General features: G+C 56.8%; 2 protein-coding genes across 12 annotated transcripts in view; both read left to right on the forward strand.

Annotated features, from left to right (window-relative positions):
- Window positions 1-7,355, forward strand: part of CRKL (CRK like proto-oncogene, adaptor protein) — a 29,715-nt gene extending 22,360 nt beyond the window's left edge. The window contains exon 3 of the mRNA XM_003132994.4: window positions 4,091-7,355. Coding sequence (XP_003133042.1) covers window positions 4,091-4,225 — 135 coding nt within the window. The 3' untranslated portion in view covers window positions 4,226-7,355. The remainder of the gene's footprint in view (window positions 1-4,090) is intronic.
- On the forward strand, window positions 11,302-24,964 carry AIFM3 (apoptosis inducing factor, mitochondria associated 3). 11 transcript variants are annotated; one of them, XM_021074029.1, is made up of 21 exons: window positions 11,353-11,396; window positions 13,057-13,118; window positions 13,576-13,722; window positions 17,519-17,729; window positions 17,899-18,008; window positions 18,222-18,331; window positions 18,428-18,472; window positions 18,718-18,814; window positions 18,890-19,002; window positions 19,243-19,329; window positions 19,641-19,795; window positions 19,874-20,004; window positions 20,091-20,206; window positions 20,295-20,366; window positions 20,447-20,510; window positions 21,053-21,129; window positions 21,219-21,351; window positions 22,779-22,877; window positions 23,127-23,202; window positions 23,683-23,787; window positions 24,618-24,964. In XM_021074029.1, exons 3-21 carry the CDS (start codon window positions 13,692-13,694, stop codon window positions 24,655-24,657), a joined length of 1,872 nt encoding a protein of 623 aa, XP_020929688.1. In that variant the 5' UTR covers window positions 11,353-11,396; window positions 13,057-13,118; window positions 13,576-13,691; the 3' UTR covers window positions 24,658-24,964. The 11 variants fall into 11 exon arrangements, with proteins under 11 accessions (XP_020929687.1, XP_020929695.1, XP_020929696.1 ...); XM_013983188.2 differs by having other exon boundaries at window positions 11,356-11,396; window positions 19,704-19,795; window positions 21,234-21,351; XM_021074032.1 differs by having other exon boundaries at window positions 11,368-11,396; window positions 13,559-13,722.

Consider the following 25,043-nt stretch of genomic DNA (forward strand, 5'->3'; position numbering starts at 1 on the left):
GTGGTTGCAGGTCTTGGATCTTAGTTTTAGGTGTGTCCTGTGCACACAGTGGCTGCCGCCTGGAGGCCCTTTCTGCACATTGTGGGCATATGCAATTTGATGGGTGCTTCTGAGGGGGCAGGGGTTGTCCTGTGGTCGTCAAGGTTGCTTGTGTGTCTTCAACTGTGAAAGACGAGCAGAGGCCCAAAGTTTCTTAGGATCAGCTTGGCAATTCTGGGCAATAGCCTGGAGCGTGATTTTTAGCATTATAAGTTGTGAAGTTATGTAATCACATTTCCAGCACTGCATGTCCTTGGGTCTCATGTAGAGTCTGGATCTGGGGATGAGTCTGGCAAATTTGAACAATTGAAAGGAAGCCGGTGGGACTGTGGGCATGGGCAGAGAGGCATGAAGTGAGGGCAGAGATGAGAGGAGTCAGGAGCTGACGGGGCAGAGTCTTGGAGACAGGCTTTTGGATGTTGCTCTTGTGCAGGGAAATGGTGTTAGGGGGTCAGAAACAGTAGTGACCCAATTCTGTGTATATATTTAAAAGTGTTGTCCTCTGCTGTCCTTAGGCCCTCATGCCTGTCACTTCTCTTCTGAGAACCTTGCTGTTCTGCTTGGCCATCTGTCTCCAGCATTTGCAGGATGGCAGCCTTAGGTTTTTTCTCTCCTTTCCTTGATTCTGCAGACTTCCTGGAAAGTAGTTTGCGAGAGACCTGTGACATGGAACACAGCCGGCTCCCTCCTTCAGAGAGTGCTGCTGGGGGTGAGGGGGCAGGAGGAGCAGGAAAGTAGCCTCCTTGGGCCTGTCTGTCAGAGCTTAGGGCACCACAAGGCACCTGCCTTTGCTGTCCACAAACCTGGCAGGTGATTTTACAGAACATCACAAAAAGAAGGTGGGGCAGCAGAGGGAGGGGAAGTCTCCTGCTTCGGGTGCCGTGGAGCATCAGTGGTCAAGGACTGGCCCTGGCCCTTGGCCTGGGCCGGGGAATTCCTTGGTGAAATGGTGGGAGCAGTAGCCAGTGTGGTAGGTAGGGGTCAGGCTGTGGGAGAGGAGGGTGTTGGGAGTTGGGCTGATTGGGCTGCGGAGGCGGGAAGGTGGCCAGGCTGGTTGAGGCTGGGGGCCCAGAGGTGGGGTTGTCAGCAGGAGGTCAGAGCTTGTTCCTGGCCTCCAGGACATGGGAGAGGGCTGCCAAGGACCAGGTTTTTAGGAAGGTGAGACTTTTCTTCTACATTTCTCAACTATCAGCTAAGTCTACCTCAGATTACAAACTTGAGGCAAGATGTACACTCTTTGTGCATTTAAAGTCCAATTGAAGATAGAAAAGGCATAGATAAAAGACCTATACTTTGAGAAATTCCCAAAGTATCTTTTTTAGGTACTGATCTTAGTCCACATGAGTGGGGCAAACCAAAACCTCAGTCTTGGGGAGAAGCCACTGGTCCTGACACCTGCCAACAGCTCCTATCAGCTGCAGACAGCCATAGCTTTGTTTCCTTTTTGTCACAGCTATTCTTTTTAAATATCTTGTCATTGTGGGATCTGCCTCTGAGTGCAGGCCTACCTACATGCTGCTTGGGTGACCACGGACCATCACCCCTTTTACTGAAGGGTCCAGCTGGATTGTCACTAGCTTGTCTGGCCCCTCCCCCTAGTTCATAGAAACTTCCTATAGGCAGGCACCCACACATGCTCTTACTTGTCCTTGCCTTTTCTTGTATGTGTGTATGTATGTCTTTGTTTTTGCTTTTTATGGCCACACCTGGCATATGGAAGTTCCCAGGCTAGGGGTCGAGTCAGCTACAGCTGCCAGCCTACACCACAGCCATAGCAGCAGGGGATCTGAGCTGCATCTGTGACCTACACCATAGCTCATGGCAACGCCAGATCCCCGACCCACTGAACCAAGGCCAGGGATCGAACCCCCATCTTCATGGATTCTAGTTGGATTCATTTCTGATGCGCCACATCAGGAACTCTTTTTTTTTAAAACGGAATTTATACTATACTGTGTTCTAAGTATGGAGCTTCAGGGGATAGAGTTCTTTTTTCCATTGTCATCTTGTCACATACTCCCGAATAGCCCAGTTTCCACAAGGTGAAAGGTTCCATCTGGTGACAGCGCTGCTTTCTGCACAGAAGCAGTGACTTTCTCAGTGGGTTGGGGGTTGGAGGGGCGGTTACAAGACACTTGGTATTTATTGGTTCCATGAGCTAGTAGTGATGAGATGAGCAGGTACAGGGTGGGGAGGAGAGTGGGGAGTTCGAGATAGGACATCAGGGGCAGAGGGTGGCTCGGTGGGGAGCAGGGCAGTCGAGTGGTGCTCGGTGCAGATGGGCCAGGCCACTCTGGCACCGTTCAGGGTGGCAGGGACAACGGTGGCCAGGATGAGTGCTGTCTGGCCTTGTACCCCTGCTCTCTGGCCGACCAGCCCGTGATCTTGGAGAGGGCTCCAGCCTGCCTTACAGGCAACAGGTGTGTTGAGAATTGGGAGTGAAAGCGAGTCTGAAAGGGCCCTGCAGGCAGATTCCTGACTCACAGTATCCACTGACTGGACACCAGGCCCACACTGCAGCTGGAGCGCATTTCCTCTCCATCCTCTTGGGGTATCTCCCCAGCCTGAGCCCTTTCCATGTGCTCAGGTCAGGACGAACTTGCCAATGTACAACTCAGTGGACATTGCTTCTGCTACCGTGTGGAGCCGTACATTCATCTAAGCCATGTGTCTCCTGCCCTCCTCCCCCACAAGGAGCTGTTCACTGGTGCTTTCTTACAAATGGACCACAAGCTGTGTTAGAGTCTAGAGTTCAGTTCTCTGTTGAGCTCTTCCTCACCTTAGATACCTTGTGTTTATTTAAACAAGATGGCTAGATTTTGGCACTTCTTCTTGAGCCCTATATTTGAAATCATTCAAACGAATGCTTCAAAGATAGCCTCCCTCCTCTGGATCCGCCTCGGAAAGCATCCTCCTTTTCCTCAGCGTGCAGTGGCTCAGCAGTCCACCTGGAAAGGCCGGTGTGGCTCCCCCGGGGCCCAGCTTCTCAGTGAAGGCACGTCCACAGGCCCACTGGACCTGGTGGACTTGTCGGGCTGCTCTGGCAGCTCTGGGGTTCTTGGTCACATCAGGCCAGCAGTCAGCTTGCTAGCCCAGTAGCTTTGGCAGGAGATGCGTCTTTCCAAATGAAACCGTGCATGGAACCCCAGTGTATGTAAGATGAGATTTACAGGACTAACTTAGGGAGGCAATTGGGATGGGGACTGTGACAGTGGGCAGAAAGCATTACAAAAAGTGCAGCTGGTAGCTGCAGTCTTGGTCAACCCCAGCAGCTAGCTCCTTTCTGAAGGCTCTTTGTTGCAAGTGGTGAGGGGTATCTTTTACCCTTGACCTTGCACTTTTGGGTGAGCCTTCAGTCAGACACATGAGACAGAGTTTCATTCGAAGGAAAGTGTACGTGAACAGCAGTGAGCAGGGCAGCTTAGGATAATGTGGGAGCACACTTGACTGTGCTTTGGGTTAAAACTTTAATAAAACAATTAAAAAATTCGAGTCCCAGCAGGACATTCGTTGGACCTTTAAAGTACTTCCTTAGATCTCTGGGGTCTCCACAGACAATTTGAAAACCACACTCGTCAGAGTTGCTATGGCCACTTGAGGAGCAGAGACCCCCTGCCTGGTGCCTGTCCTCTAACAGTAGGTGGAATTCCTTCCCCTGGGACTGCCACAGCTGGGTCCACACTGCTGGGTAGGGAGGCAGCAGGCCAGATGTGGTGTTGGTGGCAGCAGTCCCTTCCCATGTAAATTAGGGGGAGATGGGTCTTTTCTTTAGTGCACTTTTTGTGTGCGTTGAACTGTTCTTGGAGAGTCATGGGCTCATTCTGTCCCATTGGAGCTAGTAGCCGGGAGAGCAAAGACCGAGCTCTGCCTCAGAGCGCATCCTGGGCTGAGAAGCACCCTGGGCTTATTGGTAGTTCCTGGTGTCTTCGGTATGGCCTGATTTCAGGTTTAAGCACTGAGAAGAATGAGTGGGTCCTAAGAACAAATGGAACAGTGTGTGTGATTTAGTTTTTGGAGAAAATGCTGACTTTGTCTTTTCTCCCCCTTGCAGGTCGGTGACATTGTCAAAGTCACACGGATGAACATAAACGGCCAGTGGGAAGGTGAGGTGAATGGGCGCAAAGGGCTCTTCCCCTTCACACACGTCAAAATCATCGACCCCCAGAACCCTGATGAGAATGAGTGACGCCACCGCCCCAGCCTGCTGCTTTGTTGTCCTGCTTTCCTTGGAGGTGGGAAAGTGTCCTCGCGGCAGGCCACGCACTGCCATCATCCAGCTTCTGCAGCGGGTAGCCTCACACACATTGGAATGCTCACGGTGGCTGCCCAGCATTTGTATCATAGTCGTGTTGTCAGTAGACGATTCTAGAGTTCTTTGGATCTGAACTGGAAACACTGGTGGAGGCACACAAGTGAGAGAGGGGGGTGAGGACAGGGCTTCCTTCTGGCTAGTGCCCTGCCTGTCCCTGGGGCTGACCACCCGTCCTGCACGAGCTCAAGCCTGTGGCCAGCATTGCCCCCTGTGAGCCATGGCACAGGGCCCAGTCGCCAGCATGGTTTTCCTTGAAGAGCGGAGGAAGTGGACCTTACAGGAGAGAGAATTCTGCCCTAAACTCCCCACATGTGGCTTGGCTTTTCTTTTTTTCCCTTTGCTCTTTGGTTTGGTTTTGGAAGACTTAATTAATCAGACTGTGTGTCCTGAACAGGTTTTTAAGTAGCAGGTTAGATTTTTGTGATGATACAAGGGATGACACGTGCCTGAGCTTCTAAACTGAAGCCGCAGTATGAGGAAGATAACTCTGAAGAGGCGCCTTCATTGTCTCGGTTGCCGGTAGTATCTTGTGCTGCCAGATAGCAAACCAAACAGCAGCCGCAGCACTGCAGGCTGTGTGCACAGCCTCTTGCATGACATTGTCCTCAAAGGCATCAGAGTTGGGGGTGGTTCACCTTGTTTGCCAGTGACAGGAGGACACCTGGCTGGCTTTCTGTCCAGCCTTCCAGCGCATGTACCCCTTTGAAGTATAGGACCCTAATTTCTCTAAAAAGTCATTGAATTTGTTAATGGATCTTACAGTTCCACTCAGTGCCCTGATTGCAGTTCACTCTCCTGCCCAGCGCAGTTCACCAGGCTGACCAAGAAAGATAGTGCTGCTAATGCTGGTCCCAGCCCTCCTGTGTCCAAGATGTTGTCAAGCAAAGAAAATGCAGGCCCTAGACATTAATTGATATATTTGACATCTTATGGTTGAGACATCAGATGCATCAGTACTCACTTGCCAGTCTGATGTTAAGGTTTACCTGTTGGTTAAGGAGACCTTTTCAGACAAGCCAGCTGGTCCAAGTGTGTGGCCGTTCGTGGACTGGAATTCTGGAAACTTGGTGCTGTTGGCTCTGCCTGCCCTTCTGGGCACTGGTCAGGACAGGCCTCAGCCTGGAGTGAACACAGTGGAGCTGGGGTGGGGTAGCCACTGATTGTGGCTATAGCCATGGCCCTGGCTCCCGGGGGCCTCCAGTTTTTAGGTTAGAGCAGTTACTCTGGTGATAGGACCAACAGGGTAAGCGTTTCTCACTCTCTTGAATCAAGTGTTCCATCAGGGAGGTAACCATCATATTGAAGGATCTTGAGAGTGTTCAGATATCACGGTCCATTTTGTGGGCTGTTGCTGATTAGTGAGAACTGTGGCTGCCTCCTGCCTAGAAGGTGCATGTCCATTGTGGCTGCCTTCCATTCTGAGTCCAGCCAGCCCAGCCCCACGACAGGTGGCACATGGGTGGCAGGGTCCCTGTGCTCTGCCTGAAAGTGACCAGGTCTGAATACAGAATGTGGACTGTGTGCCTTGTTCAAAGAGGGCACACACCCTAAGGCCACACACTAGATTTCGCTGAGATGCTGGGCAGCTGTTAGTGACAGTAGTTGGCTCAAGTGTAAGAAGTATATGGCCATATTGGAAGCAAGGTTTCCTTTCAGCCAGAGTCCGAGCCCCCACAGACCTGGGTCTACTCGGTATTTCAGCCGCTGCACATTCTCCAGGGCTGCCAGGAGGTTCGGAGCCTGAGATGAGGCGAGCCCTGGGTTCTGAACTCTTGGCTGTGTGCCAGAAGTAGGACCCTTTCCACTTAGCACCTGAGTAGTTTTTTCATAAAGCAGGGGAATTTTTTTTTTTTTTTTCCCCACACTAAATAGACAAAAATACAGCACCCTGCCTTGGCTTTGGGCCTGGGCCCCTAGGGTCTGGAAGACTGCTTCAGAGGGGACTGGAATCTTCCAGAGCTCTGCCCTCCCTCCTGGTGGGCTTCTTTCCTCTCTAGGATTGTTCATTGTGGCTACTGCTCTGTTCCCCTGTGTGTCAGTGAAGAAAATACAAGGATGTTAAATTAACTCTCTTGGGAAAAGAACAAAACATGGATGAAAGAGTATTGACAGTTTGACTAAAAACTTATCCTGAGAAGGATCTCCAGCACAGGAGTCATCCTTATCACCTCTACCCAGCGTGGTGCCACGTGATGACAGGTAACGGAGAAAAGAAGGCATTGGCTGTCACTTGACAACTTGTCACCCACATGGGACACTTCCTATGCTCTGTCCTGGAGCCCAGGCAGCTGGCACTGTGTTGACTTCTCCCCCAGCTGTGTGCAGGCCAGGCGGATTCGGGCCACCGCCATGGCTCATGTAGTGTTTGCCCAGAGGAACATTTTATTTTTGAAAAGGGATGATGTGTTTTTGTGCCAGGTGTTTATAATTTAATCCTTTAATAATATTATGTTCATTAACCTCTTAAAAATGAGTGAATCCTTGATTGTTTTAACACCTCACCCAAGACACCACTGAGCTCTCCCTCAGCTTCCAGCCTCTGGGACCAGAGGTCTGCGTCCCTGTAACTGCTGTCGGGTCCCTGAGCTGGGCATGCGTTCTAACCAAGTAAAAGGACAGTCTTCTGAGACAGGGCAGTGGTCTCTGCAGGAGGAACAGTGGCCTTGCTTCTCAACGGTCTTCACTGTGTGTTTTAAAACGACAACAACACAAAACTCTCTTGACCTGTAACTTAAAGATCATAAACTTCAGGCAATAATATTTTCTGTGTAAGCTTTTAAAATTATTTTTGGGGATCATAGCTTGTTTTATTTTGTGCTATAAAATTAACAGTATTAAATGACTTATATTCTTAGAATACATGGAGTGTCTTTCTTAACAGATCAGTGCCTTTTTATTTTTGTATTCCATTTTACGTTATTGGTCCCAGCATCAGACCCTTGTTTCCATGGCCTGTTTGTACATTGTCTCAATAAAACTTGCATCAGCCGGTGGTGGCAGCGGCTCTCGTGTTTCAGTGTCTCCTCAGTCCTGCCCAGAGGTGCTTGACCCATGCCGGCGCTCCACAGCTGAGCACCTGGTAGACCTAGGGAGAGGGGAGGGGCCGGCTTAGGGCTGTGTGTGTCCCCCTGTGTGATGTGGAGTCTGGGAGGAGGAGCAGCCTTGTCCCAGTTCAGGGCTCAGGGACACCCATCTGGCTTTCATAAATCCTCCTGTCTGTGGTCCTCCAGCTGCACTGCCGGACCTTCAGGTGTGCAGCTCATCACCCTGCCACCCCATAGCCAGAGCTGCTCCCACACCTGTTTTGTCCTCATGTTTCCACAAAGCGGCACCCACCAGAGTTTGTGTCTCGCCGTGCTGCCAATGCCCACCCAGCACTGGCTTTCAGGACTCTACAGAATTGAGAGGTGGAAATACCAAAGAAACCAGGCCGTAGAGGCACCTTTGAAGAGAGCTTTCAGCTTGGAAAGGGATTTGGTCAGCAACATGGGCTGGGCTTCCTTGGGGGCAGGAAGCCTGGGAAGTGGGGCTACCTCCCTGCTGGACCTGCGGTCCTGACAGCCTCAGGGTGAGCTTGTGGAGGTGAAGGCCTATGTGGCAAGGGCCTGCGGAGATTAGGACAGTGCCTCCATAGACACCTTGTTTATGGCCAAATGATATCCACTGTGGCCAAGGCAGCCAATCGTCAAGGGGTGTGGGTGCTGTTGCCAATGGGTTTTTTTTGTTTTTTAATGGCCGCACCCTTGGCATATGAAAGTTCCCAGGCTAGGGGGTCAAATAGCAGCTGCAGCTGCCAGCCTACATCACAGCTCACTGTTGCTAGTGTTTTGATGATAGAAAATCCTCAGGTCTAAGGAAGGGTTGCAGGGGTAGGGCCACCTTCTTTCTCTTGGGCTGACTCTGGCTCAGTCCTTGCCCCAGGGGCCTCCTGGCCCCCCTGGTCTTTTTTTTTTCCTACAGACAAGTGGTGAAAACCCCTAACCTGCTCCTTCCTTGCCTGTGACGTGCCTCCATGTCAGGCCACCACCTGGAGCCCAGCACTCAGCCCACACTGGACTGGCATATTTTGAGTCCCCAGAAGTGGCTGTCTCACCTCCTGCCTAGATGCCTTTTTTTTTTTTTTTTTTTTTTGTCTTTTCTAGGGCACACCTGCAGCATATGGAGGTTCCCAGGCTAGGGGTCTCATTGGAGCTGTAGCCACTGGCCTATGCCAGAGCCACAGCAACAAGGGATCCGAGCTGCGTCTGTGACCTACACCACAACTCAGGGCAATGCCGGATCCTTAACCCATTGAGCAAGTCCAGGGATCAAACCCGCAACACCATGACGGGAACTCCTAGATACCTTTCTGATGAGCTTCTATGGGTCTGACTGTTCTCAGCTCCTGTCACTCCCCTGACCCTCCCTCCATGGGGACTGGAATCAGAACTGGTCACCCGTGAGCCTGGGAACTGGACAGGACTCAGGGCAAACCAGCAACGAGGGTGGGGGTGGGGAGAGGCTGGGTTGAATAGGTATCGGGAAGCTGGCTTCACAGAGTCAGAGCCCCAGAGAATCCAGAGTGTGCTGGGGACACAGCAGTCAGGCTGTGTAGACCACCTGGGATGCAGGGCAGCTGAGCTACCATAACCAGAGCAACCCAGCAAGTCTGGGATGAGACAGCGAGTAGGGAGGGGTGGGGCTTAGCCCAGGTTTGCCAACCTCAGGACCAATTCCAACCTCTGCCTCTGTAAGAATAAATCACAGGGTGGCTGAGGGCTCAATTCCCACCCATCCTGCCCTCATCCCAGCATTCCTGGGGACTAGCTAGACAAATTGAGGTCTCCCCATCTTGATATCCACAGGGAAAAGACCACTCTGCCCGCAGATGGCGAAGTTCAGAAGGGCCCTGCAGACCTTCAGGCTGGCCTCCAGGGGGTGCCAACCCCAATGTCATACACTGCTGATCTCATTTTCTGACCTAAAAGACTGTCCTGCGTAGGTGGGCTTGGAGACCCTCTACTGTGAGCAGTGGGGAAACAGGGTGGGATATGTAAGAACAGACAGGCTTGCATAGTAGGGGGAGAGCCCTGGATCATCCCCTCACCTTCCTCTCATGCCTTGGCCTTTGGGGTGTCTGGGGCTCCATTTCCCTCTTTGCTACTCCCCCATTGGGTATAGTAGAGATCACCTTGCCAGAATCAGCCTCAGGCTGCCCAAAGCTCAGAGGTACCCTAAGCCTCCCCATGTTGGATTCCCAGGTTCATTCGCACTACCCCTGAGCCTAGGGCCTACCTTCAGTTTCAGCTCTTTGTCTAGAGGATCTCATCATTTCTGCCGCACCAGGGGGCAGCCAGAGTCCGCCCTCAGGGCAGAGGCTGCCACAGAGGGTTCCCCCTTTGTCAGGGCATCTCCCCTGGTCATTGGCCTCTTTACAGACCCCACTCTGACCTGGTCCTCTCAGTGTCATCTCTGGCATCCCAAGCTCGCAGCCCCCACCCCACATCCTGAGTGCCCTTGGTGTCCCCCTGGCTCACCTGTCATGGTGTCTTGGAGGCAGCCTGAGCTAGAGGGCATTGCAGTCACCCCCAGATTCTTGGGGAACCCAGGGAAGAAGGGGTTCACTGACTCACAAAGGTCACAGATTAGGACTGAAACTGCATTGGAGACCCTGCAGCCTTGGCCAGCTGGCCAGCCAGGACCTACATCTCTGCCCTGCCTCTCAGTAGCAGTGTGGCTTTGCAGAGTCTCTAACTTCTCTGAACCTCAGTTTCCACATCTGTGAAATGAAGATGGTACTGAGAACCTTCCTCCTTGGCTGTTGTGAAGATCAGAGGAAGAAGTGCAAGCTAAGCCACAGCCATGGTTATTTATGGGGCACACTGCATTCCTGACTAGGGGGCTGTTGGAGGTGGGTAGGGCTGCAAGGTCAGCACACGTGTGGAGCAGGGACAGGCTCTTTGGAGGCCAAGGCCACCAGGCTCAAGCAACACCATCTGCCCAGTGACAGCAGGACTCCTGTGACCGTGGCAACAATCTTGCTATGGAAACCTAACATGGCCTCAGAGGGATGGATTGAGCAGAGCTGCCTGTCCCTCCAGGCCTCGCCCCACACCCACCTGCAGCGTGTGACCCACGTAGACCCTGTTCCTGCCCCTGGTGTGATTCAGCCTCCCTGAGATTCCCCTTCTGTAAAATGAGGGCAGTTGTACTTGCCCCCTGGGCTGCCACGGAGGCTGGTCAGCCTGGCACAGGGGACTGTTGCTACTGTCCTTGTCGTCCTTACCTAAGGGGAGCAAGGCCCAGAAAGGGGGAGATGGCAAAGCTAACAAAGGAGCAATGATGACAGGACAACAGTTGGTGGCCCCATGTGCTTAGTGCTGGATGAACCACCATGTCCTGGAACACTTGCTTCTTTCATCTCCCACATGGTCACTGAAACCCGGTTTGCTGGAGAGACAAACCCTACCTGAGTTCAGCGCAGAGATCTGGACAGCATAAGGAAACCTGAGGGGCCAGGAGCCAAGCAGCAGGGCTGAGACAGTCTTGGAAGGCTGCTGGAAGAGTTTCTTGGAGGAGGGGACACAACTCCCAATGCACCATTGTAATTTATGAATATAACGTTCTCCTGGTATAATGACAAGTGGGAAAGAGAAAATGTAACCAAATATAAAGTAGAACGTTCTGCGTGTGGACAGAGCAGAGGGGAGGACAGCTGGCCAGGGTGTCTTGGGCCGTCAGGAGCTGTTTGGTTTTTCTTTCTTGGGGAGGTTTCTGCGGGTGATTCAACTTGCCCCACACCGCCCGCAGACGTTCTGAGAATTGGGAAAGAAAGAAAAGGAAAAAGACTGGAGCTCGGCCCAGCATGGCACCCCTTGGGGTCGCGAAGATGCCGGCGACCCAGACCCGTCCGGGCGCCTGCGGCCTTCCCCCGCCCCCGCCCCGCCCAGCGTCCCGCCCGGGCGCCCCATTTGCACCGGTCGCCGGGCCGCAGTGTCGCCGCAGCGCCGGCCCCGCCCCGCCGCGGCCCCAGCGGCTCCGGAGCGGACGCCCGCGCCGAGCGCAGGTGAGCCCGCGGGTCCGCCCGGGCCGGCACCCGCCCCGCCCCGCGCCCCGGGCTGGCCCGTGGGGGACTGGGGGGCGGCCGCCCGGAGGGGAAGGGCGGCCCGGGCGCCCCCTTCCTTCTCCCCTCCCCCGCCGTGCCGCCCGCTCGCCGCGGGGCCCTACTGTGTGCCAGTCGCCTTCCTGGGCTGCCCGGCGGGTCCGGGAACCTGGCCGGAGCGGGAAGATGGCTGGCAAGGGCTTCGGGGAGCAGGGCTACGCGCAAAGGCGGGAGACTTGCCCTGAGCCCCGAGGGGTAGGAGGGAAGGGCCGCAGCCCTCAGGACGCCGGGAGCCACTGAGGGCGGGAGCGGCAGGAAGGAACCCCTCAGGGTGCGCCTGAGAAGGGCCCAGGGATCCCCGGAGAAGAGCAAGTCCGGGGCTGAGAGGGGAGCAGTTTTGCCCCACCGGCACCGCTGGGCCCTGGGACTGGTCCAGGGACAAGACGCCGGCTCCTGGTAGGTAGTTAGCACTGTTATAGCTTTTTGGCTTTGGGTAGTGTGTGGACAAGGGACAGCACTCCAGAAACTTGGGGTACCCTCTCCTGGTGCCCCTGGCCAGGACCTTTGCCTTGAGTAGGGACATCTGGAGGTAGGAGGCTCCATGCCAGCCTGGCACTCAGTAGGCCTGGAGGTTTAGTCCCTCAGTAGGCCCAAGACCCTGGAGGGAAGACACCTGGTCCCCAGGAAAGGGAGGGAGCCGCATGCACAGGCACCTGGTGGCAAATTGAAGTCCCACTTTTTCTGGAATCTGTGGCCCAACAGTGAGGCCTGAGGCCAGGCACGAAGGTGGCAGGCAGGGCAGAGGCAAAGGGACAGCCAGGATCTGGGGAGGGGCACCCTCATGCCAGGGAGGAGCAGGTGGGGCAGGTGGTGGCTCAGTTTTACAGACCTGCCTTGGGGGAAGGAGCATGGGTGCGCCCAGGTGGCCTTCAGTTGACACTGCCTCCTCACCTGTGATGGCCCTCCAGGGCAGGTGACACCAGGGGCCAGGCAATAGACAAGCCTTCTCCAGCCTTTCCTCCCTCTTGGCTCCCTGCTCTCAGACACCCACCCAGGCCCTTGAAGAAATCTGGAGAAGACCAGGTGGGCCTCAGCCTGCCGAGGTCATGTAAACAAGGCAGCTACGCCTTTGTCCTGGGCCTTCCAAAGTCCAGTGTGGAAGCTGCATCTTCCAGAAGGCCCACCCTGTGGCCTTGAGAGGTCCTTGGCTGCGGGGCTTCCTTTGTTGACAGGGTGGCCTCTTCCCCAGCCCCATGGCTTGAGGGAACAAACTAAGATGGGAGGGGTTGGAAGGCCACCTGGATGCCCCTACCTGCTGCTTGACCTTGGCAAGCCCTTGGCCCCTCGGTTTCCTGGGCATGACCTCAACACCAGGGGCATTTGTGAAGAGCAGAGGAGTAGGGTAGAAGCCAGGGCTGTGTGCCAGGCCTCCTTTTCCCCCAAGCCCATCAGGCCCCGGGCTGGCTGCCCACTTCTGTTCACATGGAGCTGGGTTTCCCTGGGGACCAGTGGCAGGGCCCAGCCCCGCCCCCAGCCCCTCCTGGCCACAGCTCACACTGGGAGGAGGGGTGGAGGCTGAGCTGCCTGGTCTCCTGGACCCCTGCCCCCTTGCCCTGCCTTCCAGGGCCGGGCAGCTTGGTCTACCGTGGGGCTGGGAACGAGAAGCAGTGGCTGTCCTTGGAGGAGGTGGGTATCAGGGCTGACAGCCAGGGTGGGGCCAGGGCCAGGGAGAACTAAATGTCACCCCTATGGAGGAGGAACCTACAGGATCCCTAGGATCAAGAAGGCTCTGGTCTGCCAAACTGACCCAGGCTGGACCCCAGGCATGTGGCCTCCCTGGAGAGGGGAGAGTCCTAGAGTGCCTAGACCACAGGCTTTTAGAGGGCAGCAGAGGTGGGCAGATTTCCTGGACCTAAAGGGCAGCTGAGGTTGGAGCAGAGGGGCCCAGGCAAAGGGGGAAGGGAGGGAGGGTGCTGAGCTTAGGGGGCCTGGAAGCGGGGTTTCCTCTGGGACCCGGCTCCCCTACACACCAGGGTCCCAGCTCCTAGGCAGGCCTCTTTCAGAAGTCCCCCACTCTCTTTCTGTGCCTCTGCCCTCAGGCCTCATCAAAGCCCTCCTCCCCATAGATGCTGTCTCCCCGCAGGTCCTCGAAGCAGCTCCGACCTCTCTAAGGGCCTCAGAAGGTCCTGCCCCCTGGGGCACCCTAGGCCTCCCACGGCCCACCACCTCTGCACCTGCCCTACCCACAGGCCACTCGCCATGGGCGGCTGCTTCTCCAAGCCCAAGCCAGGTACCTCCTTTCTTCTTCCTCCTCCCCCTCCTGCCACCGTCCTCCTCTCCCTCCCCCTCTGTCTCCAAAGTAGGTCAGGCTGGGCAGGCAGCAGCTCCCTCCGAATGTTAACACTAAGGGCAGGCGTGGGGTGAGGGGGCAGTCACTGAAGCCCTCTTTCTCTGGGGCTTAGGGTGCTGGTGGTGGAAATAACAGCAAAATCTTTCTCAGAAAGGGGAGACGTGTTCCTCCTGCTGCTGAGTGGGGGCAGAAGATGCTGTCTCCCTCAGGGTGGGGGAGGGTGGCTCTGGGGACACTGTGAGCCCCTGTGTGACCAGAGCATGTATTACCCCTCTGAGCCTCCTCCCCCTCAAAAGAAGCCTGAGTTCTCAAAATTGCCGTGAGGTGGAGGGGGGGATATGTCCTGGCCCTTTTCACCTCTCCTGCCCACCTGTGTGACCTTGGGCTGCCTCCTTAGCCTCTCTGGACACTCCCCCACCCAGAAAGGAACACCCCACACTGCCGAGCACCAGGGTGCTGGGGAGGGGTAGGTCTGCTCTCCATGGAGACCCTTCTCTACCAGGTTCTCCCTCCAGCCCCCACTTTCCCTCTTCCCTCCTCACAACACCCTGGAGGGCACAGGTGAGCGAGCGTGTCATGGGTGAAGAAAGTGAGGCTGCAAGAGGCCTCCCTAGTGCCCGGTCAGTGCCCTGCCACCCACCCAGGCTCCATTGCCTTGGAACCAATGAGCCTTTTCTCCTTTTCCTGGGTCTGAGGGAGAACTCTGGGGCAAGAGAAGCCCCTTGATGGCCTGCCAGGCGGGGAACCCACCTGCACCTGCCCTCCCCTGACTCCTGTGCTGCGGACATGCAGCCCTTGGACAAAGATGTCCACTGGCTTGACCTCGACTCTCTCCTATCCGATATGGACAGGAGGATGCTGGCTGTCTCCACAGCAGGCTCCTGTAGGACCACTGAGCTGGCAGAAGGCCCTCGGCAGAAGACACCACCTATAGCTTCCTTTAAAAGACCCTATAGGGCTGGCCTGCCTCAGATCCCCAGCACCAGAACCCTGGTACAGGGGCTGGTCACTCATACCATGCCAGGGACAAGGCTAAGAACTTGGGCTCTTGAGCCCAAATCCAGCCTGACTGTTCCTGACACTGGTCTTGGGCAGGTGACATCACCTCTCTGAGCCTTTGTGTTCTCATGTGTGAAATGGGTCTAATAATTGTGCTCCTGTGCAGGCTGTACTGCTTACCGTGGAGCCTGGCACATGGGAGGCACCTGCAGCAGGTTATGATCCCCTAGGGGGTCAGGCTCCCTGTGGGCCGTAGCAGGAGGGTAGGTTTGGGGTGAGATGCGGGGAGTTAAGGCCGTGAGAGTTGAGTGGGGATCAGTAGGGGCCACAGGGACCCCGTGTTCCTCACAAGAAGTATCCCAGGCCCATCCTTCCTGAGCTCAGAACTAGGAGGAAGTGCAGGTCTCTTGGCCACCTGTCACCTGCCCTTTATTAGGTTACAATAAGGGCCACCTAAAGGTTTTCCCTTTTTTTTTTTTTTTTTTTTGCTTTTTGGGGCCACACCCTTGGCATATGAAAGTTCCCAGGCTAGGGGTTGAATTGGAGTGACAGCTGCCAGCCTATGTCACAGCCACAGCAAGGCGGGGTCTGAGCTGCGTCTGTGACCTACGCCACAGCTCATGGCAATGCCAGATCCCTAACCCACTGAGCGAAGGGAGGGATCAAACCCGCATCCTCATGGATACTAGTAGGATTTGTTCCCGCTGTGCCACAGCAGGAACTCCCCTAAAGGTTTTCCCTCTTTGCCATGGCTGCCAGGAGGCTCAGAGCTATTTATAATGAAGGCACCTGTCAAAAAGGGTTACAGCATCCGCCTTTCCACCAGGGCTCCTGACTTTTTTTTTTTTTTTTTGTCTTTTTAGGGCCGCACCTGTGACATGTGGAGGTTGCCAGGCTAGAGGCCCAAATCAGAGTTGCAGCTTCCGGCCTACGCCAGAGCCACAGCAACACGGGATCCGAGCCGAGTCTGCAACCTACACCACAGCTCACGGCAACACTGGATCCTCAACCCACTGAGTGGGGCCAGGGATCGAACCCATGTCCTCATGGATGCTAGTCAGGTTCATTAACTGCTGAGCCACAATGGGAACTCCCTAGGACTCCTGACTTAATGTCTTCCCGTTAGACTACATCAGTGAGTGCCTTGGGGCCTTCTGGAAAGAGGTAGAGGATGAGAGCAGCCAGGCTTGGCTCTCATCTGGGCCCCTGCCAAGCTGTTCCTGTGAGTGCTCTCCCTACAGCTCACATAGCTGGTGTCAGCTGAGTCCAAAGTGTTTTTCTTTTCAATTCTTCTGAAAATATTCTAACACCGTTACATAAAGTATGGGAAATGAAGGAAAAAACCCATCCCACCCCTAACCTCCCCACCTGATACAACAGCTTCTATGTGCTATGCTCAGGGGCCTTCCTGCCCAGCTGGAATCACAGGGCTACCTTCACCCCTGTCCCCTGCCAGGTCTGAGCTTGGGGCAGGGGGGCTGGGACAGGAGGGTGAGGGGCCAGGCCAGGGTGGGAAATTAGCAAGTATGAGATGAGGACATGCCAGAGCTGGGCAGTCAGAGGAGGTGACTGTTTAGGTAGACAGTTGGGGAAGGGTGGGACAGCAGCCTGGGCCAGGGATGGGCACAGGCTAAGGCCTGAGTTCTTTGTTTCTGGAGGGTCAGATCTGAGGGGGAGGAGCCTGGAGGCTCAGGGGCCTGGGGAGCTGGGAGGGCTCCCGCTGCCCAGGCACTGGCCCACGCTGTGCCAAGGGCCTCAGCTTCCACCCCTCAGCCCGGGAGGCCGGATTATCACTGCTAAAAATTCTGTTTATTGTTCTCTTCTAATTAGAAAAATACCCCAGGCACATTGTAGGGAATTTGGAAAATGCAGAGAAGTACAAAGAAGAAAATGACAATCTCACTAACTCCCCCCGCCCCCACCCCCACCCCAGAGTAGGCCCCACTGGAGGGGGGAATGGGGCTCTATGCCTTCTGCTTTCACCACCCTCGTGGGGATCACCCCTGAGGCCCCTGCCCATGTGCCCATGGACATACTGAGACCCAGCCTTGGCAGACAATGAAGAATTCCCAAACTGGTGAGAGCTGCTTTTTTTTTTCCCGCACCCACAGCATATGGAATTCCCAGGCCTGGAATGGAATCCGAGCCGAAATTGAGACTTATGCCACAACCGCAGCAACACCAGATTCTTAACCCACTGTACCACAGCAGGAACTCCTGAGAGCACCTACTTTAAAAAGTGGAAATTATGTTGCATATGCTTTTTTTTTTTTTTAATTTTGAAAGAATTTCAAATCTATGGAACCCTTGGTTCCCCATTATCTGGATTCACAGGCTGTGAAACTGGCTACATCCAGTGCTGGATGCTCTGTCAGACCCTAAGCCTACCCCTGAGCCTTCAGGGACCAGGCAGTCCTGGATGGGGGCTGGCCCTTGGGGGTCAGTAAGGCTCGGGCATGTCCACGTAGGTGCACGGAGAAGGGGCAGTTTCAGGCTTGAATGAACTTCGTTCCTGCCCCCTCACTAATTTTTGTTAGTGAAAGAAACATGCATAAATAAATTCAAGATGACCCAGTGCCACCACCCCCGCCACCCCTACCCTGCCTCTTGATGGTGGGGTTTCTGGGGGGCTCATGACCTGGAGAGGACCCAAACTCAGAGCCTGAGGGGTAGGTGGGGCTAGGAGCTCACTGCCACCACCATCACCACCCACCCCACCCTACCCCCATGCCCGCAGTGGAGCTCAAGATTGAGGTGGTGCTGCCTGAGAAGGACCGCAAAGAAGAGCTGTCTGCCAGTGGGAAAGGAAGCCCCCGGGCCTACCAGGGCAATGGCACAGCCCGCCACTTCCACGCCGAGGAGCGCCTGCCTGCCCCACACCCCTATCCTGGCGCTCAGGACTTCATGGAGGCTGCCGTCTGCCACGTCAAGGACCTGGAGAATGGCCAGTGGGTGCTGGGTGGGCCTGGGAGAGGGTGGGAGGGCGGCAGGCAGGCCTGGAGGGCCTGGGCTACCACCTTTGTGGCCCCTCCTGGGCTGGGGAATGAGCCTCAGAAGGCTAGGCCCAAGGAAGAATTAGTGCCTGGAGCCCTGACCCTGAGGGTAGCCCCTCCTCAGGATGCGGGAAGTGGAGCTGGGATGGGGAAAAGTGCTGCTGGTGAAGGACAATGGGGAGTTCCATGCTCTGGGACACAAGTGTCCCCACTACGGTGCGCCCCTGGTGAAAGGTAAGCCATCAGGTGTACATGGGGCTGGCTGGGACCTCCTCCAATGGGGCTGTGCCATCACAAGGCATGCTTGGCCCCTGCTCCCTGGCATCTCAGGCCCTTGTCTATTAGTGGGGTCTCCTGAGCTGCGGGGAAGAGCCAGCGGTGCTAGGACACAGGGGTCCTTGGAGAGGGGCTACTGCTGGTGGCCCAGCCTAGCACTGCCCCTCCCAGGAGTGCTATCCCGCGGTCGGGTGCGCTGCCCCTGGCATGGCGCTTGCTTCAACATCAGCACCGGAGACTTAGAAGACTTCCCTGGCCTGGACAGTCTGCACAAGTTCCAGGTGCGGCTGGGTGTGCAGTGGGGTGGGAGTCTGTGGGTGCTGGGCCAGGGACCAGAGCACCCCAAAGCCTGGTCCTGAGCCGTGCAGTCCTTGCAGGTGAAGATTGAGAAGGAGAAGGTGTACGTTCGGGCCAGCAAGCAGGTGAGGGGCTAGCTTGGGACTCAGGTCAAAGGGGGTGACCAGGAAAGCCTCTGGGCCATGGAATAGCATGTGCACAGGCTCTGTGGTAGGAGGGAGCCTGGTGAGGGTGGCTGGGGAGCAGTGTGAGGACTCCTTGTGGGAGAGGAGGCAGCACTGGAGCAGCAGGACTTGGCCCCCTGGGATGGGCATGGGGGGATGGCAGTGACCACAGCTCCCAGCTGCCCCCACTCTCTGGCCACCCCCAGGCCTTGCAGCTACAGCGAAGGACCAAGGTGATGGCCACATGCATCTCTCCAAGTGCTGGCCATAGTGGCAGCACCAACGTGCTCATCGTGGGAGCAGGTTGATGGTAGGGTTGGGAGGGGCAGGGTGGGCTGGGGAAAAGGCAGCTTCTGACCCAAAAATCCCTCCATGCAGGGGCTGCTGGCTTGGTATGTGCGGAGACACTGAGGCAGGAGGGCTTCTCGGACAGGATCGTCCTGTGCACGCTGGACCGGCACCTCCCCTACGACCGGCCCAAGCTCAGCAAGGTTGGGTGGCATGAATGGGGCTGGGCAGGCCCGGACCCATGTCCTTCTGGGCACAGTTAGGTCCATTGGGACCCTTGCTTGCCACCCCTTGGGAGTCTGGTCAGCTGCCCTCATTATTCTTGCCAGGTGCTCCTGTGGTGTCCCTGTGTGACCCTGGCTGTCCCACTCCCTCCAGTCCCTGGTCCTAGGTTGTAAAATGGGATAATGCCCACTTGGTCCCAACTCAGGTGTCTTTTGCAGTCACTGGACACACAGCCTGAGCAGCTGGCCTTGAGGCCCAAGGAGTTCTTCCGAGCGCATGGCATTGAGGTGCTCACAGAGGCCCAGGTGCGGACAAGGCAAGGGAATGGGGCTGGGCCAGGCTTCAGGAACCGGGCAGGGTATGAGGCCCCTGGACGTGCGGGTGTGTTTGCCCTCCTGGCCCTGCCACTCAGGCCCCAGGATGCTCCAGGCCTGGAAGGGTCCTGGGCACACACAGAGCCCCAGTGTGCAGGGATGGGGACTTCTGTCCAGGGTTGGTCCTTGGGAGCTTGACGAGGGGAAAGTGGAGCTTAACGGTGGAGGAGCTGCCAGGTGAAGAAGGTTCAGGCATGTGGCGGAGCTGCTCAGATGCCTGGCCTGCTCTGGGCCTGGTGCAGGGCCTGGAGGAGGGGCTGGGCACAGGTCTAGGCCCCGGCCGCACTCTGCCCGGCGGGTCACAGGTGGTCACCGTGGACGTGAGGAACAAGAAGGCCGTGTTCAAGGACGGCTTCAAGCTGGAGTATAGCAAGCTGCTGCTGGCGCCCGGGAGCAGGTGGGAGGGTCCCCCCAGGGGCTGGGAGTTGGGGGCTCAGGGTGCCAGAAGACCCTTACCTACTCCTGCCCATCTCAGCCCAAAGACCCTGAGCTGCAAAGGCAAAGAGGTGGAGAACGTGTTCACCATCAGGACGCCCGAGGACGCCAACCGCGTGGTGAGGCTGGCCCGGGGCCGCAACGCTGTGGTCGTGGGAGCCGGCTTCCTGGGTGAGCAGCTGGGGATGGTGGGGCCCGGGCCGGGGTGGCACTGGCCCAGGGAGGTGCAGGGTGCCAGCCCACCTCCACCCCCCCAGGGATGGAGGTGGCCGCCTACCTGACAGAGAAGGCGCACTCGGTGTCTGTGGTGGAGCTGGAAGAGACGCCCTTCCGGAGGCTCCTGGGGGAGCGCGTGGGCCGCGCCCTAATGAAAGTGAGCCTGCCCGGGGAAACCACCACTTGGTGCCCAGCCCTGCCCCCTGCCAGGCTCTCACCTGCCCACCCGTCCACCGGCCCCACAGATGTTTGAGAACAACCGGGTCAAATTCTACATGCAGACAGAGGTGTTGGAACTGCGGGCCCAGGAGGGAAAGGTGGGTCCTGCTCCCCACCCTGCCACCTTGTGTCCCCCTCTCTTGTGCCCGGGAGCCACTCAGCCGCCCATTCTCTGCAGCTTAAGGAGGTCGTGCTGAAGAGCAGCAAGGTTGTACGGGCTGATGTCTGCGTGGTGGGCATTGGTGAGTGGGGGCAGGTGGGCCACCTCCCTCGCACACTCAGGAATGACCTTGGACCAGTCCTTTCCTCTCCCCAGGCTGCTTTCACTTCTGTAAATTGGGGACCCAAACTGTTCCCGCTTCGCAGGGTTGCGGGGGATGATGGTATGAGCTGTTCCTGGGCCTGGCATGGAGGACACTCCTGGTGACCACTTCTTGGCCTGCCCTGTGTGGGCTGTAGGACAGACAAATCCCCAGCTGGTCCCCGCTCCACTTGAAATGCCATCTGGGGAGAGACTAAGCTGGGAGGTGGCAGTGGGGCTGGGGAGGCGTGGCATGCTGATACCCCCCAGGGGCTTCATGGAGCACTTCTCAGAGGAGGCGAAGCACGAGGCCTGATGGGAGGCTCTGAGGTCCAAGGGGCAGGGGGAAGGGGACCTGAAGGTACAGGGTGGGCAGTCACTGGGTGGTCAGCGATTGTGGGAGTGAAGAGCGTGGGTGATGGAGAGTAATGAGGCAGGAGGGGGAAGGGAAGGGGGTGGAAACCGTGGCCCCTGTCCTGCCAGGAGCTGTGCCTGCCACGGGCTTCCTGAGGCAGAGTGGCATCGGTCTGGATTCCCGAGGCTTCATCCCCGTCAACAAGGTGGGGCTGGGGGTGGGCAGGTGGGCAAGGTGTTGGTGGCGGGTAGCAGGAGGTCCAAGTCTGGGTGCCCTACCCACCACCAGCCTCAGGCCCTCTCCCCACAGATGATGCAGACCAACGTCCCGGGCGTGTTTGCAGCTGGTGATGCTGTCACCTTCCCCCTGGCCTGGAGGAACAATCGGAAAGTGAACATACCACACTGGCAGATGGCTCATGCCCAGGGTACGGCCAGCCCCAAGGCCAGGTCAGAGTCAGGGGGCTGTCCCAGATGGCCTCCCCCGGCCACCCCTCAGTTGCTGGTCTTGGGTCCTGGTCACTGGGTCGGCCATTCAAGGCTCTGTGGTGACCTGACTGGCCAGACTCATCCATGTGATCAAGGTGGTTCAGAGTCAGCCCACTGGACACCCTGCTCTGCCAGCCTCTCCTTTCCATCTGTCCTCAGAGAAACACTTTTGCACAATCCCTGACAACCTGTGTAGCCCCCAGAGAGAGAGAAAAGACCTTAGTAGGCCAGGGCCAGCTCCCCACTCTGCCTCCACTGGGCCACTTGACTGGCTCTGTGGACCCGGCTGCCCTGTACAGGCCTTGGGAGGTGGTCATATGGGCCTGGAGACCTGGGCTCAGGGTACCTATTGTGCTCACTGAGGAACACCTTTCCCCCTCACCTTGGGCAGTCACTGTGCACACCTGGTCTGGGCCCTTCAGTTGCTGGTGCAGCCAGCTAGGTGCATCAGAGGGAGGGCCACCACTCCTGTACCCACTTTCCTCTGCCTTTACGTCACCCCAGTATCTGTGCCCAAACCCACTCTTGGTATCAATTTTCATTCAGGTCCAAGGAAAGGTCTAAAGTTGGTGCTAGGTTTTAAGGAAACCAAAGCCACTCATTAGCTAAGTATAATTAAGATTTAGCTGGGAAGGGAGTTCCTGTTGTGGCTCAGCAGTAATGACTAGTATCTATGAGGATGCAGTTTTGATCCCTGGCCTAGCTCAGTGGATTAAGGATCCGGTGTTGCTGTGAGCTTTAGGTCACAGAAGGGGCTTGTATCCCACGTTGCTGTGGCTGTGGTGTAGGCTGGCAGCTGCAGCTCTGATTTGACCCCTAGCCTGGGAACTTATGTATGCTGCAGGTGTGGCCCTAAAAAATAAAATAAAATAAAATAAAATAAAAGACAAGGTTTAACTGGGTGGGTCCAGAGGATCAGAACAGACATCCAATTACAGGGGCCTGGCAGGGCATCATCCCAACTGGGATGCTGTTCTGTTCTGGGCCCTGAGGGAGGCAGTCATCTCTGCTTCCCTGAACCCTTGTGCTTTATTCTTCCGCCTCTCTCCTCAACCTGACCTGTTAGTTGTCTGTCACAGGGGACATGGCCCCAGGAAGCCCCCGCCTTCTATTCCCAGCGCAGGCACATCATTCCAGTTCTTCTTCAGAGCAGCAATCTCAGTGGCCACCTTGGGCGGGGGTCCCCTCCTGCGCCCATCATCTGCAACCGGGGGTGGGCAGTGGTTTAAGTAGTGATGTGTCTTTATCTCTTGGGAGGTGAGGAGTATTCTCACCTGTCAGCCCCCACCCCCACCCCCGCGAGAGCGGGGACAGGCAGTGGAGGGGTAAGGGCTGGGGTCGGGGCTCTCACCACTGGGACCCACAGGGCGCGTGGCAGCCCAGAACATGCTGGCACAAGAGGCGGAGATCAGCACGGTGCCCTACCTGTGGACCGCTATGTTTGGCAAGAGCCTGCGCTATGCAGGTAACAAGGGGCCTCCGACACTGGCACTGGCGGGAGACCCAGGTGTGGTGGAGTGCGGAGGCGGGGCTTGGATGTTAGGGCGGGGCGAGGAACACCCAGGGGCGGGGGCGTGACTGCCGCAGGTAGATGCGGTCTTGGCCAGGGCCCTCTAAAAAGACCAAGGGGGCGGAGCCTGAGGGGCCAGGGCTGAGTTAGAAGGGCACTGGGCGAGGACTCCGTGAAGACCTGTTCCCTCTGCCCGGCTTGCAGGGTATGGAGAAGGCTTCGACGACGTCGTCATCCAGGGGGACCTGCATGAGCTGAAGTTCGTGGCTTTTTACACCAAGTGAGAGCAATGGGGTAGAGCAGGGGCAGGAAGCATCAGATATTCAGTCAGGAAGAAGGCTCAGTCCCAGAGAAGCTGTGTTCTAGAGGACAGGGCTTCCCTGCACGGTGGGCCAAGTGGCAAAGGGTGGCAGCCAGGCAGGAGACAGCCAGGAAAGGGGAGGTCGTGGGGCCACAGAAAGTCCAGCTGCCCGGCACTGAGGTGGACACTTCACACTCTTTGATATGAGTGTGACACCCCCATTTTACACCAAGGAAAGTGACATTGGTCCCAGCCCTGAGCCCCACTGGGCAGGAAGGCTGGAGCTTCCGCAGGGTCCTGTGGAGCAGAAGCCGTGCTAGGCCAAGGGGGTGCTGGGTGCCCAGGACATTCCTGCCGCCCTGAGTGAGAGCCTCGCTGGGCCTCAGGTGGACTCAGGTCTCCAAGGACAGGGGCTGCCACTGGGCTGTCCTCAGGCTTGGCTACTACCTCTCCCTGCAGAGGCGACGAAGTGATCTCCGTGGCCAGCATGAACTACGATCCCATCGTGTCTAAGGTGGCTGAGGTGCTGGCCTCTGGCCGCAGCATCCGGAAACGGGAGGTGGAGTGAGTGTGGGCTCTGGGGATCTTGGGGAAAGGGGAAAAAGTCCCCTGAGGTGCTGGCTCAAGCTCCCTCCACAGCCCTCGAGGGTCCTCCCCCTCTCCACTTGGCCACCTCAGTCTCAATCAGTCTCAGGCTCCCAGAACGATGGCCTGGTGTGGGGCAAGGCTTATGGTTTGGGAGTGGGCTGGTTATTTGTGCTCTTGGGGGATAGAAGGGAAAGAGGCCGTGTCCAAGGGCAAAGCCAGTGCTGTGTGGATGGGTCAAGACTCACTGCTTGGGCAGTCACTGGGGCCGGGACACCCCATTGAACATGGCTGAACTCAATTATAGGGCAGCAGGATGTGGCTTGTGTTGCTTCTGGGGCACCCTGCACAGAGGTGGGGGATGGTTGTTCAGGGTCTGTCCAGTGAGCCACTGGACACCAGTCATTACTCTCATCTGGGCATGGTGCCAATGGGAGTCACCCTGTGGACTCCACCCGCCTATAGAGAACCCCCAGGACTGAGGAAGCCCTGGAGGCCATGAGATGGGGTCAGGGGAGGAGGCTCAGGCTGGAAACATGGAGAACCAAGTGGGGACATGGTGAATGACATGATGTCTCCCCAGCCTTCTCTGTCTTTCCCTCTTGCCTTCGCAAAGACTGTTTCTGCTGCACAGCAAGTACGTACATCCCCTCTTCCCTCTGAGCCTTCCCCACCTGCCCAAGTACACACCCCTGCTGGGTGCCAGGGCCTTGCACAGCCCTCTTCTGTCTTCAAGGTCCAGCTGCTCACGGTGCCCCGTGGGGAGCCTGCTCCCTCCTGCTCTCACTCCTCCTCCCTCATTCCTGCAGGACCGGCGACATGTCCTGGCTCACAGGGAAAGGATCCTGAACTTGCATGCAGCGGACTCGGGCAGGCATGCTGGGGTCCCAGGGACAGAGGCCAAGCCAGGGGGGCAAGTGCCAACCTCCAGTTCCCCAGGATCCTCCAGGGCAGAACCTGAGCCCTCCCAGTGTTTGGCTTCAGCTGCCTGGTTCCCCTCCAGAGAGGCCCCAGTGGCCTCCAGGAGAAGCTCACCACCCAAGGCATCCAGTGGCATTGATAGGCCTGCCCTCCTATCCCTCTACTGGGACTGGTTCCCTGTAGGACCCTGTGACATGTTAGACAGTATCTTAACATTAAAACACACACATTTGCAGATCTGTGTGACTTCCACTGTAATTGGGCAAACTCCCCCAAGGGAGAAAGCAGATGATGGGGAGACAGGCATGACCAGA

Source organism: Sus scrofa, chromosome 14 (assembly GCF_000003025.6).
Source record: "Sus scrofa isolate TJ Tabasco breed Duroc chromosome 14, Sscrofa11.1, whole genome shotgun sequence".
Classification (NCBI taxonomy): Eukaryota; Metazoa; Chordata; class Mammalia; order Artiodactyla; family Suidae; genus Sus; species Sus scrofa.